This window comes from Poecilia reticulata, chromosome 22 (genome assembly GCF_904066995.2).
Source record: "Poecilia reticulata chromosome 22, P_reticulata-male-v2, whole genome shotgun sequence".
NCBI lineage: Eukaryota > Metazoa > Chordata > Actinopteri > Cyprinodontiformes > Poeciliidae > Poecilia > Poecilia reticulata.
In genome coordinates, this window is record NC_088851.1 from 12,937,522 (window position 1) to 12,954,343 (window position 16,822).

Here is a 16,822-nt window from a genome sequence, read left to right on the forward strand (position 1 = left end):
TTGTTAGATCGCATTCTCGATCACCAAAATGAAAACCTTTTCTTGTCAAAAGACCCATTCTGCACATTTACACTACCGTTGATGCCACATTCCTTGGCTTATTGAATACTAATTAAATGAAACTGCAATTTTGAGCAATTTAAAGGCAAATTCAGGTTAGGGTGGCACGAGGCGAGTGCTCTGAATGAAATCAATTAGTGACGACAGAAGAGGGAAATCAAGCCCTGCAGCCAGCAGCTAAAATGAACAGAATTAATACGCTGTAATAATCAGACAAGTGAAGGTTTATTTCTTATGAAGACTGACATTGGAAAGTCCAAATACTTCAATGGTCTTCCAAAAATATTTTTTATTTCATAGAAAAATGCTAAGGCATTAGTTATTTACCATGACTAGTATTTACCATGATTATTTCATTTGTTTTAATGACAAAATGTGTGGATTGTGCTTTAAAGCTGGTTCAATGACAGGAAATCAAGAACTTTCACTGAACTGTATGTTCTGGAAAAAAGCTCATTTTTGGTTACTAAAACCTGTGCAACTTTCTGAGAAACATTCAATTAAAAGGGGCAGTAGGTGGGATTGTACAATTTACCACTGAAACCAGATTATTGCTGTATAATGTATGACTTTGTCCAGTTCATTTGATATTAATTAAATTTTTCACAATCTAAAGTTACATTTACATTAAATTGTGTACTACGCAGATTATTTATGTATTTTATTTCTTCAAATTAAGAGTTGTGCATGCAGTTTCCGTGTGTTTAGTAAAATTGCTTTTTTAAACTGCATAACCCAATGTTTTGGCTCTTCTTCCTCAAGTCAGACATATTTTCTTTGAGAATGAGATTAAAGCTTAAGGATTTAGTGACAATAGCAAAAAAAATTATATTATATTATATTATATTATATTATATTATATTATATTATATTATATTATATTATATTATATTATATTATATTATATTATATTATATTATATTATAGGGGTTGCACAGTGGCGCAGTTGGTAGAGCTGTTGCCTTGCAGCAAGAAGGCTCTGGGTTCAATTCCCGGCCCCGGTCTTTCTGCATGGAGTTTGCATGTTCTCCCTGTGCATGCGTGGGTTTTCTCCAGGTACTCCGGTTTCCTCCCACAGTCCAAAAACATGACTGTTAGGTTAATTGGTCTGTCTAAATTCTCCCTAGGTGTGAGTGTGTGTGTGCATGGTTGTGTGTCCTGTGTGTCTCTGTGTTGCCCTGCGACCTGTCCAGGGTGAACCCCGCCTCTTGCCCGGAACGTTAGCTGGAGATGGGCATCAGCAACCCTCCCGACCCCACTACGGGACAAGGGTGGAAGAAAATGGATGGATTATATTATATTATATTATATTATATTATATTATATTATATTATATTATATTATATTATATTATATTATATTATATTATATTATATTATATTATATTATATTATATTATATTATATTATATTATAAATTGTATGAAGGTAATGCATTGTATGTGAATGGAAATGAGATGGTTATGGGGTTGTACTGCCAATTTTTATGTATTTTTAATTCTTTTGTATTTATTTTGCTTTTAAGTATCTATGGTCATTTTTTTTTTGAAATATTGTTTTTATTTTTATTGTTGTAATGTAGCCTTGCACTACTTCTTGGACACATTTCTCCTATAGGAGACTCATAAATGAACTTATCTTATCTTATCTTATCTTATCTTATCTTATCTTATCTTATCTTATCTTATCTTATCTTATCTTATCTTATCTTATCTTATCTTATCTTATCTTATCTTATCTTATCTTATCTTATCTTATCTGTTTAAGTTTGTCTATGTGGATTACCGATCTCATTCTTGTTTCTAAGAATAATTTAGGTTTCATATTGTTTTACATTCATTCTACCCGGTAAAAAGTCCATAAAGATAGTGAGATATCAAGCCCATGAGGAGTGCATGTAAACTTTTGACCATAGTTGGACGTGAAAGCTCAAAACTTAATGAAGATTAAAAAATTAATCCATCCATCCATCCATCCATCCATCCATCCATCCATCCATCCATCCATCCATCCATCCATCCATCCATCCATCCATCCATCCATCCATCCATCCATCCATCCATCCATCCATCCATCCATCCATCCATGCATCCATGCATCCATTTTCCTTACACCCTTGTGCCTTAGTGGGGTCGGGAGGGTTGCTGGTGCCCATCTCCAGCTAACGTTCCGGGCGAGAGGCGGGGTCACCCTGGACAGGTCGCCAGTCTGTCGCAGTCCACAAGATTTTCCACAAGATTTTCTCTTTAAAAGCTGGTCATAAATTGATCAAAACAACCTCGACTCTGTCTCATTGTCCTCCCTCTCTCTTTCACAGATGGATGCTCTTATGACCGCAGTGCCATCAGCGACTCACCTATCTACCCCCAACCTCTAAATCCCATCACTCCAAGCTACACCACTCCTCACATTCACACACGCACATATAGGTTGTTGTCATCTCACCATCTACCAGCACAACTAATCGCCTTTCGAGACTGACGAGAATTAAAGAAAATTAAATGAGGTGTATGAAAGCAGAGGAGACAGGGCTCCTCTTGTCTTTATGTCACTCTTTGAGGGCCGAATTTTATATATAAGGGACGTTTTGGCCACCAGGACTTCTTGACCTTTAACTCGGAGACAGTAAATTCTTGCAACAGGAGGATTCACAGGCGTCCACACCCCCGCTGGTTGCATCATTATTTAAAGATTCAATCTGCGCTTCGCCCCCCTTCAACACAAGCTCTGTTTATATATATTTTTTTTACTATGGAGCATCCTGTGATATTCAGAAGTCAGCATCAAACCTGTGAAAAGCATTGAAAAGAGATGACACTATAACCAAGGTACTAAATGTTTGCTCTCGTATTTTGTTTGATCCTTTTTAAACTCACACATTTTAAAATACAGATAAATTGGAACTAGAAACAAACATCAGAACAGTTCATGCAGCTAATTTCTAATGAGAGGAGTCATAAATACTCTTGAATATCTACACTTGCTGTTTGGTTGGATAAAAACATCAAATTGATGAAATGGGGACAGTGTTAATGTCACTAGCCATCTGCTGTTCAGACTTTTTCTCTACATGCATTATTGCACACAAAAAACAGAGTTATCAAAATTGACTTTCATTAATATCATAAAAGCAATGGGCATGGGCTAATCTTTGCTCAGGCTCTTCTTATTGAGGACATGTTAAGCCTTTCTGTGCTCCTAAATTAATCTGGAAAGGTGATGTAGAAAATCTGCCAACCTCAGTCTTGGAAATTTGCGTTTAACATCTTTGTTAACATTGATGCTCATGTTCACTTTTATTGGTGTCAGGGGAGGGATAGCCTTTTTATAAATCTCAATCTTTAACTGTGAGGGAAAACTGGGAAAACGAAATTCACCCATTTAAGCTTTGTAAAGTTAACAGAGTTACAAAGAAACTATTTAGAAACAAATTACGAAAAAACTGCTATTTACTTTTGCAATTTATTCATCTTCACATTTTATTAAATTGCTAATCATTAACCAATAATGTCTTAATTGTCAATTTAAAATGAGCATGAAACAAGCCTTGAAGTAACTACTAACAGAAATGGGACATTGGTAAATGTCTGCTTTTGTTCATGTCTCCTTTAAAACGAATAGGTTTAATAAATGTTTAGCTGTTTAATAATTTGTTCCTATTAAATAATGACCAACTATCCTTTAACAATCACTTCTTAGTCATTAAATTCACTCAGAAAAACATCAGTAGCTAAAGGCTAATTGCTCAGTTGCAAGTTTATATTTTTTCCCCCTATCCCATTTGAAAATAATCATTAATTTATGTTTACCAAATCAGTGACTGTGTAGCAATAAACCAAGATTACATTTTGATGGCATTAAACTGACTATTAATAAATCATTACTTATTCAATTAATTACTGGCTAGTTGCTAATGATTAATCAGTAGCAATTAGAAACCGAATGGGTAGGGCTAATGATGATCAGCCAATGATGATAACTTCCATAATATTCTAGCTTATTTCAAATAGAAACAAAAATACATTGTTCATAAATCATGAACTATTTGAAAAATGAAACATATGCCCTCATTAAACAATTGACTAAAATTCAATCTTTCAATGCTAATAACCTATTTAGCAATGTTTCTTTTTTTCTGCATCTCATGTACAATTGACCATTAACTTATCCCTTCCAAATCAGTAGTTCTGTTAAACAATATCAACTTTAACTGTGAGGGAAAACTGTCAGCAAATTAACTGTAATTATTATAAAATAGTTATTAAACTAGATATGACCATATATTAAAGCTAAGTGCTAATGTGTACTAGTAAAATGCTATGGAGTTAATTAGTCACAGATGCTAACTGGTTCATTTTTATTATTAATAATTTTACTTTAAATATTAGCAATGGAACTATAATTTTGCTACACAATTTAATTAAGACTCAACTACTACAAAAACTTTAGATATAGGCCTATTTAGATAATAGCTAACTCAGCACTAATCACCAAGTTTAATTTATTCTTTATTGGTCTGGGTAAAATGTCTTTTTTCAAATTAAGATCTGTTTCGAGGGAGACCTGCTCTTCAAAGCAGCAGGACTTACAATAAAATACATATCAATAACACAACAATTGCTAAACATATAAAACTAAAGAAATACATCAGATATTAAGAATAAGCATGTGAACATTTAATTTACTAACCAGCAATCGGTCTTTGATTGATTTGTTTCTATATAACTGAACACGGTTTTAGGTCTGTTGTAAAATGTTTCCTCTACAGTCCGTATTAAATTATCTAATGTTGTTTAGCCAACATGTTTTTTTTTATTTAAATTTTTAATTGTAAAGCAATTTTGTCCTTTGTGTGTTTGAACTGTCTCCCATCCAGTTCGACTTGCATTCAGTTAAATGAAGCCAGAAGTCAGTCTACATTTCCAGTGGTGAGATACACTGCACTCTGGTGTTCAGAGACAAAACATGAAACCTGGTTTTATTTTGTAAAGTCATCTTTCTCATATTAGACCTAATAGTTGGCTATTAAAACTACTTATGCGAAGAAAAACTAGGCACACCATAAATTAAGAATGGCTTTAAACACCACATTACTTTTAAAATGGTACTTATAGTCAACAAAGATAACAAAAGAGTACCCAATGCACTAACTTGGTAATCCCAGATATTCTTTTTGTTTGTCTTGTAGCATACATTTTATCCACTATTGAGTTGTACCTGAAAGAGGCCCAACATTTGCTCTTAGCTCACACATAAAAAGTATGCAAACTCGTGTCTGACAGGCTTCATAAATGTAACCATGTACAAGTTTGTGAGGCAGTTGCAAACAGAAACTCCGGCTGAGATTACACTGCATGTAACTGTATCTGTGAGCAGTGAGGTGGGCATTTAGGTTTAACCTACTGTCTGCCTCAGGTCAGTGTCAGACTTTGCAAAAGCTTCTGCTCTACTTTTCTGCAAGCAACAGGGGGGAACAAATACAGTGTTTAAGTTTCCTATTTTTTCTTCTTTGCATAGAACTCTAAAAATCAAAGTCAGAGGAAGAAATTATTCTTAATGTGCACAAATGCACATCGTCAGCAAACAGAATATAACATCAATTTGGAGTTTGTACTTACAAACAAGTGACATGTGAATTTAAGTGAACCCTGTAAAAACACAAAGTGTCAAACATTTCTGAAAGAAAACAAAGGCCAATTTTCTTCATGCAATTGTAATTGCAAAGTTAATTTTTTTATAAAATCCACTGTTCTATTTTTGTTGTTGTAACACTCCCTTTTGCTTAATTGCCTCAAAGAATAGCTCTTTTGGAGACGAGTGCTGGATTTGTTTCCTGCTCTTTGATTCTGGTGCCACAAATAATTTAAATGTCAAGTCTAACTTGTTGGGATTTTTCTTTCTCTGAAACCTAAATGTCTTGTTTTGATGATGTCCTAAACATGGATCACTATGTTTGCTTTTCCCTTCATGTTGACACCTTTTATACTCCCAGACTTTGACAAAATGCCAAGTTCTGACTGCTTCTACTCGTCCCTATGCTATGCTGGTGGCATAAGGGGTATATCCTTTTTATTTGAAGCAAGCATTGAAGATATGGGAGTCTAATTTTAGACAAATGAATCCATCTTTCTCAATAGCTGCAAGAGTCATGATGAATCTCCAGCATTCCTTTTTGATTACAAAATACAGGCCTACTTCAGAAGTCTGGATTATGCAATGCAACTAACTCCAAGCTGGAAAAAAAAAGAATAAAAAGAAAACAAGTGCTCGACAGACAAAAAAAATAAATAAACGGGATACAATGCCCTTGTGTTTCAAAAACAACAGAGAAGTTGCCTTAAATCTTGCTTGTATAATCTCCACAGCTAGACAATGATCTTTGCTTGTAAAGACAACTCTCCCTTCTTTGTACAAAAGGAAACAACTTTGTTATCTTGCTAGTGTCAATGTATAGATGATCAGCTTTTTTCTGTAACTTGTATGAACTGTCACATTTTTGCTAAGAAGAAAATCTCAATGTTCCTCAGTCCCTCTCCTCCCCAACATGCAATATGTGCGACGTTATGAACTCGTGGTGGACTGTCAATCTTTTTGTGTGCATTTTACGGTATTATTTATTGTCAACATGTTTTGAATTTGCAAATAATAGGAAAGAGACAGTTTGACATGAACCTGACCTTCAATTTTTAAACTGGAGGCATTGCTGACAAAAGGAGGACTTTTTATTATGACTTTGTACATAACATGTGGCCAAACTTGCTTTGGAGAAAAAAAAACAAACAAATTTTGTGTTGTAACAGTTATTGTTTAATTAAAGTGAATTACTCATGAAGAGAAATAAATAAGAGGCACACACAATGGTATTTCAGTCATTTTCTGTCCATTAGTACACATACTAGTCATAAATTCAGTATTTTATAACATATTGTATATAGCTATGTACTTAAAAAGAACAGATGGAAAGAATTGATACTGGGTGAATATAAGAGGCGAGGAAAAGTAAGCAACTTCATCCATTTCTTTTTGTTTGACTTCTGTAGAAATTCTTAAACAATGGCACCACCGAGAGGTAGCTATGGGGTATGGGGCAAATTGCTGGCCTAATCCTTACAACACTCTCCTCAATTATTGTTTTTTTTGTTGTCATTTTACTATTTTTAATGTGGCAATTGTAAATGCTGCACTGTCACCTTCCTATTAGACGCAACAGAATGGAACTCAGATTATGCTGTTTGGTTTTACCGCATCACCCCGACAGTAAAACAAGTGATCTTCATCTGGCTAAACTTTCTGGGGGCAGTTGGATTTTTTGACAATATAAAGAGACTCTGTCTCATTTATTATCAGATTTATTATTAGATTTTTTATATATATATATATATATATATATATATATATATATATATATATATATATATATATATATATATATATATATATATATATATATATAAAATTGTCAGCATATATTTGTGCAGACTAATTTGTGCTGAGTGTGAGTCAAAGGTCGAAATAAACTAATGGTTAAATTCCACAAATTGGTACAAAAGTCAAAAGTTAATATTTTATTTGATATCCTTTCACTGCTCTGCGTTTAAAAAAGTGAATGGTGTGGTCTGTAGCGCCCTCTTGTGGTAATAGAGTATTAGAGCGTATTCTCAGGAAGAAGTTGACAAACTGCAAATTAAACAAATGCATTCATAATATTCATACATTTTTATTAATATGGGTTATATATAGTCTACAACATATTTATAATCTTCTTTTTTTTAAGTCAGACCTTATTCAGAGTTAAAAAACTAAAGAGGCTTGGTCTGACTTAACATCAAACAGAGATACTGCTCTCTTGTAATAAATAGATCATGATAAAAATGTCATACTGTCAGACAATATTTCAGGAAGATATTTTTATTCCATTATTAGTCGTATACTTTACAGGGTGAAAACAGCTTCTGTGTCCAAGAGACAAATGTGTTTTGCTGCAAAATGTGCATATTAATCCCAGACAATGGTTAAAGAGGTTGTGAAGATGTTGGCTGAAACTGGTAAGAGTGTCATTATCATGTGGCCCAGGGCTGGCCATGAGCAGAATATGATTTAGAGATCCCTCTTCCTATTAAGATCATCACTGATAATTGGTTGTTATTTGCTGAGGTGTATGTGTGAAAAAACTGAAGGTCAAAAACAAAGATCAAATTTATAGCATCCGATTGTAGCTATGGTAAAACAAAAAACCAACTACGATGTCTTTGCACATTCACAAAGAAACTTGTCAGTTTGTTTGCATTTTAAATTTGAATATTAAACATTTTAAAATATTTTAATTTATTTATTTATAGCGAAACATCTATCCATTCTCCAACATGCTTATACCTTCTGGGGTCGCAAGGTGTGCATGTTCCTATCTCCAGCGGTCAACATGGACAGATTAAATCAAATTTAAACGTATTCCCATTCTAATTAGACAAATGTAAAACTATATGGCTGTGTTAGATTTCAAACATTTTTAAAGGAGCTGAAGGTTTAGTAGCTGTTCGTTTCCTTGGGCCTTTTCCACCACTATCGCAGCTCATCCATCTTTCTGTATTTTATCATCACCATCCAATTGATCAGTAATAACGTAATCACACTATTTAATCTGTTTATAAGAAAGCTTAAGAACTTTTCTAAAAATAATCTCTTTCATTATTCTGGCATTGTGATAACCCTAACCAAACTAAAAAGGAATAGTTATTCTAAACTAATATTAAACGGCAAAAATAAAAAAATAAAAAAAGACTGTGTTTTTATGTTACATTTAAATGTCTGGTCATGGTGAAATTAGTTTTGCTCAATCGTTTAAATTTTACAATGAGGAAACTGTTTCTGTTCGTTCTGCATTCTGTTGAGAGGCTCAAAACACCAACCATCCATATTGGCGGACAGGGCAGAGGGGCTTATGGGAAATTGAGTCCTTTTGCGTTGATGTCAGGGGGAGGAGAGACACTTCGACTTCAGTAGATGCAAAGTGTGCTAGAAGGAGGGCTTCTCTCTACGGATAAGACTCCAAACTTTCCTCCCCTCTGTGTCCATCCCTGTGGCCGTGTTTAAGTCGAGGAGAGGAGGAGGAGGGAAGAAGAGGAGGAGGATAAACGAGAAAATGCTTGAAGAATTTCAGACGGGGAAGTGTTGTTTGCCAGAGAACGGACATAACAGCCGCTTTTCGGGTGACTTGTGACAGCGGCGCGGACAAACTGCGACTCGGACGGTGTTGAATGGCGGAATTTTCTTCTAAAGTCTGGATTTCTAAGCGGTCGAAACCCACAGAGGGAGGAAAGAAGCTAAGGGGAGGCGCTGAGAAAACGCCCTGCTGCCTGTTGCTATCTCCAAATTCAAACTTTCAAACCGAGTTGAGGGGAAAAATGCATCTTTCACTCAACGGGAGGTGAAAACTCAACACCGTTGTCCTATTGAAACAATCGAAACTAGCTTAGTCACTAGATTTGGAGAGCTCATTTTGGGAATATTTAAACCCACTTTTGTTTTACGTTTTTTGGTCAGTATTCCAGTTTGGAGCTATTTGGGTGGGCTGAGAGCCCAAAGGCTGCTCCTCCAGGCCTCCGGCCGTTAGCCAGGAACAAAAGAGGGGCTCCCATGTAAACTCCACACAGTTCAGGGGGAAAACTTTGTTATTAATCCCAGAGAAACTTTGTTTTCATCAGCCATGTCACTGGGCGCCGAGAAGAGGATGGAAAACCGGCTGAAGAGGCTGGAGGACATGATCAGAGACCCCAGATCAGCCATAAACCTGGAAAGTTTGCTGGTAAGTCTGCTTGGAATGGTTTATTAATGATGGTGTCTGTAACCTAAGACACATATATGCACACTTTTGGCAGTGAGCACCTCAGAGAAATCGGACACCTTGATGTAATGTTCACCTTTAATAAAGGCACGGTTGGAAGGAGGCTGTGGATGCACTTCAGACAGGCCTGATTAATAGTTAAGACGCAGAGCAGACAGTGCAGTTTGGGGCTCTTTGAAGCGTGTCTGCAGATTAGGATTAACTGCAGGAGAATGTCGCTGCTGGAGTGCTCTCTGGGACTAATATTTCCGGCCAAAACTCCCGCCTGTACCCCTGTTATGTCTGCACATGAGGTTAATAACCGGTTGCACACTGTCTCTGGTAAAACCAGTTCTCTCTTTTGGAGCTTACTTTCCAAACAGTTGTCAAAATATTCCATCAACAACAACATATTTGTCACTGACATTATTTATTTTGATAAAGGAATACGCAAAATTATTAATGTGAGACCAAAATAAACAGTCTTTTGGTTCTGTGGACATGATAAAACCAAGTTTAGCAGCAGTAACTTTAGTCACTTACTCTATGTTTTCTAACAAATCATTGCTTTGGAAGAATTATGGCTCACTCTTATTTCCAGTGTTGCTTTAGTTCGTTAAGGTTTGCAGAAATGTGTTTCTGTGCCTTTTTCTTAGCATCCCACCACAGCATTGCAATAGGTTTGGATCTGGATGTTGATTTCTGCAGCAAATCTGTTCAATATTTGCTTCCATGTTTGGGATTATTGTCATGTTGATGAGTTGAAAGTAGTTTGAGTCGAGCTTCAGCATTTCAGATTTACTAGATTCAATGGCCGTAAGGTGCCCAAGCCCAAGTTAACACATTTCCACTACCATACCTGAAAGACACACAGTTATTATAGTGCATGAAGCTGTAGAAATACTCCCAACATGATGGCCACTAAACTTGGTGGGGTGCATGGTGGTGGAGTTGTAGCATTGATGCAAGAAGCTTGTGGGTTGAAAACCTGACCAAGGGTCTTTTGCATGGAGTTTACATGTTCTCTCCATGCATTCATGGGTTTTCTCTAAAAACCTTAGGTGTGCGTTTATGCATAAATGAATGGTTGTCCTTTTAGTCTCTGACAGCCAGTCCAGTTGTATCCAATGACAGCTAGAGATAGAAACCTTGAACCCCTCTAAACATGCCATACCTGTTCTGTCTTTTTCTAACTATCCTGTCATGAACTTTAACATTTAAAATGCGAACTCAGATCTGTAAAGTCTGTGAAGTATATTCTCACTTCTCTGAGCATTTCACACTCTGACCTTGCTTCACACTCTGACTGGCAACTGGCAAATGTGTTTCACTTGTGGCCAGTATTTTTCTCTGGAGAATGATGGCTTTCCAATAGTTTGTAATAGTTCCCGGATTATTAAGTAGCAACAGTTTTTTTTCTCTCAGGCAGATGTCTCAAACCTTAAGAGCCGGTGTCCTGCAACATGTAGGTATGTCCCTTGTCCAACACTCTTCTTGCATCCTCAGCATGCGGTCTGGTTCTACATAGTCCTGCTAATGACCAGAGCCCGTTTTCTCAAAGATTCTCAGTCCTCAGAGAGATCCTATCTCAGCCTAAAAATTCCTGCCAAGGAGTCATACCTTAAGCGTGATTCAGTCAGCTACTGAGAGCAACTTTGAGCAAGAACACAGCAGGAAGTTCTATCTTAGTGAGAAGGTGTGGTTGGCCCCATTGAGAGGTGTGATGCTGTCTTCTAGGGACTGTGATGGGCTCTTCTACTAATTGATTGATTGGCGGTTGGCAAACAACTTAATAGAGCATTACTGCCTCCAACTGGTGAGGAGTGTGCACCAAACCACTCCTGTCATTGAAATTACACTTAAAAATAGAACATGGCCTGGTAGCTTTTACTTATAGAGTTTCTGGAAAAAATAGTCAATAAGTTCTAGTTTAGACTGAGATTGGTTGATACTATTAAATGAGGCACAAATGTGCAAATGCACCCCCCAGTAACGAGTTGATAGAAATGATCCAATCACTGAATCTGGGCCGGATTAAAAAGAGTGTGTCATGATGATGACTATAGATGCAAAACTGAATGAATTGCCACACAGCATCAAAAAGCAATGTGTGCTGTTGACACAGATCTGTCCATTTGACCGAGAACATGTCTCCTTTCTGCCATCTTCCCTGTCATCTTGGTCCTCCTCAAATTTCCTAACACTTTGTCACTTTAGCAGCTCTTTAAATACCTTTTACTTTACAGAGGTAAAGTTCTAAGGAAAATCGTAGAATAACAGAAATTCAATGATTTTTCATAAAATGAGGTAACTAGGAGCTACTTTTAGTCTTAAGATTCTGTGAATACAGGCCCTGCTCATTTGACTCGGGTTGTGTTGGAACAGAGACGCAGTTAAAAGTTTCAGGACTTTGACGCTCGACCTGCTCTAAGGTCGCCACTAATGTTTTTCCACCTTGAAGTTGTGTTATCACTCACCTGTTTGTTCCAGAGCAACAATGCTCAAAAAGTTTTCTTTTATAGAGGTGGTCAGTCACACATCATTTAATCAAGTGGTTTGTTTAGCAGCACCTGGCTGCTATATTCCCTCTTAAATCCTCTAAAAGCAGAAAGGCTGGGCTTTGATGTTTGCACAGCTTTTTTATTTTAGCGTAATCTTTGTTTAATAAATGGACCGTGTGGAATCTGTTGTTTTTGTGCATTTGAAGTTGGATTTAAATCATTTCAGCACCTGGTAAAGACCAGATGATCTGTTCACTGCGAAGAAAGAGACGCACTGGAAGGCTAGCGGCAGGGTTAGCAGGGAGCTGCATCCAAACAAATGATGCCCAAAGTTTGCACAAGGGGAAGGTTAATCTGAGATGCTTTTGATGTTCGTGTATGTTAAACTCTAGAATTGAAAGAGGGTGTACTCTTTTTTTTTTTTTTTTGTCACAACTATTAATAAAAATAGCGGATCCTTTGATGTACCTGAAAATGTTGTTTTTTTTTTATATATAAATTATTAAATTATTGGCCGGCAGTAAATTATTATTTGGGAAAGAATAACGGTATGTAAAAATAGAGTTGTATGTGATTTAATGTTTTGTTTTTCTTCTCGTAACAATTTTTAGCCATTATTACTGTTCATTTAGCATGAGTACTGTGAAAACTCCACTTCTGATATATTCTGAAGCCTGTCTGCTTAAGAAACAAAATATTGGAAGTACCTGAAGTATTCTGAGCCTGTACAGCGATGCTACTTGGGGTGGAAAAGGGTCATTCATAACTCTGAGGTGAAATTGTGTCTGAAGAAGTGCAGCTGGACCTGGTGAGTTCTCGCTTGCATACAGTTGTGGAAAAAAATCATTTCCATTACTCAAGTGTGTGTGTGTGTATATATAATAACTTTAGGCTTAAATGGGAAAGGAAGATCTTCCCAAAACAATTTCTTGTTCCAGTTGGTTATGAACATTTTTCCATGGGATTTAAGAACCTTAAAGACGAGGGGAAACATGTGCTTGAAGTGTTTTGTTGTGCTTTAGTGGTTTTTCTCCATGGTTTTTGGACTATAGCAACAATGATACATTCAGCAGCAGTTTTGATGTGATTATTTTGCAGAGGTTACATGTTTTTTTTTTTTTTTGTCCTTTCTGCTTTTTATGTTGTGCAACAAGTAGAACTAATTTATCTCCAGGGGTCTTGAGGTGAGAGGCAGGGTGCAGCCTGTACAGGTCGCCAGTTCATTACAGGTCAACATAGAGACACAAGACAAACATGTACAAACACACACTTAGTAGGTAATTATTAGAGTTCTTGGCTACTTAATAGCAAGTTTTGAGTATTTACGTATGCATTATTTACTGAAAATGAAATTGGCAGCTTGCAAGAAAGCAATCACAAGAAAATGGTGCAACGCAGGTCCTTCAATGCAGGACTGGGGAAAAAATGTGATTAAGATTAATGTAATAAAATGGTTGACCCATAAAGTAAGGTCTCAAGATGAACATTGTCAAAAAACTCTTATCAGAATTGATAACAAGAGAGCAAACTAAAGACATATGGCGATCCACTGTGTTCTCTTTCCTTCAAGGATTGTTTCGCTTTGTCTTCTTTACATATTTTTCAAAAGGAAATGATAAAATGTTAAAAAAGAACAGGGAAGACAAAACAGCACATAAAATACATCAGAACATCCCAGTACTAGTATTAAACGCCGGTTTGAATAAATAAGTCTTATGTACTGGATAAACAGTAATAAACACAGGAAGGAGGTTTTTCATTTAACTGTTGTATGAATTTTCAGAAGTATTTAAATTATAAAAAGAACTGACTTTACTATTAACATGCATATAAACTAGAGGTGTGCCGATCGATCGGCCACCGATCATAATTGGCCGATTTCCGTGAAAAAGTGTATGATCGGTAATCACTGATCACGGTCTCTTGTTGCCGATCACACAAACCGATCACCTGCATCTCATTTCACAGCCTGCCTGTGCAGATGGTCTCCTCTTTCATTCACACTGCGCAAACGCGCAGCAACAAATCCTAAGCGAAGTGGAACTATAACGCACTGAGTGACTGGGGAAGTTTTCATGTTGCGGCGGAAAATTGAAGCACGTGGGGTGAAGCACGTCAAAATGCATCAGCACGACGAATCTAATATGGCATAAAAACAATGCCATACTTGACGGAGTTTGGCTACATCGAGGCTCATTGCAGTAAAAAAGACATGGAGCGATGAGACAGCAAGTAAAGCAGCGCACAGCTACAAACACTCACCCGGATTAATATGACGGTCAGAAAGCTAAACAAATAAACTGCAAAATTATTTAAGTCTTCGAGCTGGTTCTGATCTCACTGTTGAACCGCTGCTACGCGATACAAGTAGTAATATTTCACAGACGGAGCGCCGCTTCTGCTCCACCTGGTAGTGACTCTCACACCGAACCTCTGCTTAAAGCTGCAGTATCTAACTTAAAAAAATACATTTTACATATTAAAACTTTCGCTGTCCTAACATGAGACAGATAATCTCTGAAAAAATAATCGACCTCCTCTGCCTCCTCCCTTTTCTGCATAATTACTCCGCTCAGTCAGAAACAGCCACTCAGAACTAGCAGTAATCAGCTAGCCGCCATGCTATCAGAAAATTTTCATTCAGTAACTAAGGATTGTTTATTGTAATTGATCCTGTATTTGCCTTTGAATGTTAAGTTTTATACTTGAATTTTTTGGCAATGTTGAGAGTTTTATTTTGACTCTTTGTGTTATTTAGCCTCTTCAGAGCCTCCATATGTTTTCAGTCTGTTAAAGATAGTATTACCGATGGCAGTACAATTTGCACAATGCCTGTTTTTTTCTTGGAAAAAGTTATTAAAAACAAATTTTTGTCTAAATTAAGGTGAATTCATGGTTCCTTTTTCCACATAATGTAACCGGTAATGCTTTTGATTAAAAAAACAATAATTATGTGATCGGTATCGGTGATCGGTATCGGTGATCGGCCCTCATGGGTGATCGGAATTGGTATCGGCAGGAAAAAACCTGATCGGCACATCTCTAATATAAACGCATTTCCTTGTTTTATTTAAACAGACAAGTATAATTTAGAGATCTAGAAACCTATTTGTACTGTAAGTTAATCCCAATGCATTTGTGTTAAGTTTTTTGAGACTCAATACATCAACCTTATGAAAAGATACATTTTGCGGTTAAGAAAAATAAATGGGAAAATTTGTAATTTGGGGAAAAAAAGGATTTCAGATGGCCTTAATTGCGTTCTTGCAGCTGTCTAAAAATAAATAGTTTGTTAAAAAACTCAACATCTGTTGGGTCATTATTAAAATAAAGAAACCTCTCTAAACCCCATTAAAAAGTATAATCTTGCTCCCCTGAAAGCCCCATCTCGATTCCCTCACTATGACCCAGTACTGGTCTCCCCCAACAAATGTCCACCAAAGAAATTACTCAGTTCCGGTTGTGTTTACATCCTGGACACGGAGGTGTAGAGAGAGGAGATAGAGTAGGAAGCATGCGTAGGAGAAAACAGGCTGCAGTTTTCCATTTTTAGCCGCCCCGCTGTCGCTGGGATCAAGACGTTTTATTGTCCAGGGTGGGCTTCAGACACACAGAGAGCTCAGGCAGGCGCTCATGCAGGTCGAATAAAAACATACATACTTAAAGTGCCTTGATAATTGTTCATAACCTCAGCCCCTGCTATTGTAGCTTAGCAACAGCTAAAAAAAGAAATTCACTGGAAGAAGCTGAACTGTTGACTTTTCGTTGGTCTTCTCAGTTACTGCTCAGCAAAACAAAGTCAGTAATTTGCTTCAGGTTTCTGCTTATAAGTCGGTGTGTAGGAGGATGTGTTCAGATGCTGCCAAGCAGCTGGCTCTCCTGAGAAAATGGACCGATTGGAATCTGCAGGAACTGTCACTTTCCTTATGTACTGCTCATCGAGAACGGATTTTCTCATCTCTTTAGAAAGTTGCTTCTCTTTGCATTCCTGATCCTGAAGTCTCACCTACCTTCCCCTCATGTAAACTCTGATCATTATTTGACTGCTGAATGTATTGCTAGTCTGGAGAGCCATGTTTCAGGACAAGCAAAAGAAGAGATGATTTGAAGTAAAATAAATAAATAAATAAATCGGACACTTGATTGCAAGCTATGTTGCTTTCCTGACGTCCTAAAGGAAATGACCTCAGTGAGTAAATAGTTGGCAGCTGAACATGCGGCTCAAAGTCCCTACGAACGGCCGCACTTTCCCTCTTTCACTTTTCAACCATGTCTCTTTCTCCCTGCCTCTCTAAAGGCTCAGTAGACTCTCTTCAGGTACTTCTACTGTAGCTCCAGTTCAGTGTGTTTCGACTTGGCTCCAGACCTAGTGTGTCTAGATAATCTAATAAACAAAGCGTAAGTTTATACCATATTAATGCTTTGGAGGTAGTGTGATGTTC

At 36.9% G+C, this 16,822-nt stretch overlaps 2 protein-coding genes across 7 annotated transcripts in view; both read left to right on the top strand.

Moving 5' to 3' along the window:
* Positions 1-6,917, top strand: part of sobpa (sine oculis binding protein homolog (Drosophila) a) — a 42,217-nt gene extending 35,300 nt beyond the window's left edge. For all 5 annotated transcript variants that reach the window (XM_081603394.1, XM_008399698.3, XM_008399700.3 and 2 more), the window contains one exon: positions 2,377-6,917. The gene's annotated coding sequence lies outside the window, so the exon portion shown is untranslated. The remainder of the gene's footprint in view (positions 1-2,376) is intronic.
* A 2,103-nt stretch (positions 6,918-9,020) lies between these two features.
* rock2a (rho-associated, coiled-coil containing protein kinase 2a) overlaps positions 9,021-16,822 on the top strand; it is a 36,931-nt gene continuing 29,129 nt past the window's right edge. The window contains exon 1 of one of the 2 annotated variants that reach the window (XR_532614.3): positions 9,021-9,861. Coding sequence is in view for 1 of the 2 variants with exons in the window: in XM_008399697.3 (XP_008397919.2) it covers positions 9,763-9,861 (99 nt within the window). In the remaining variant the exon portion in view is untranslated. The remainder of the gene's footprint in view (positions 9,862-16,822) is intronic. The other variant, XM_008399697.3, reaches the window with a different exon arrangement.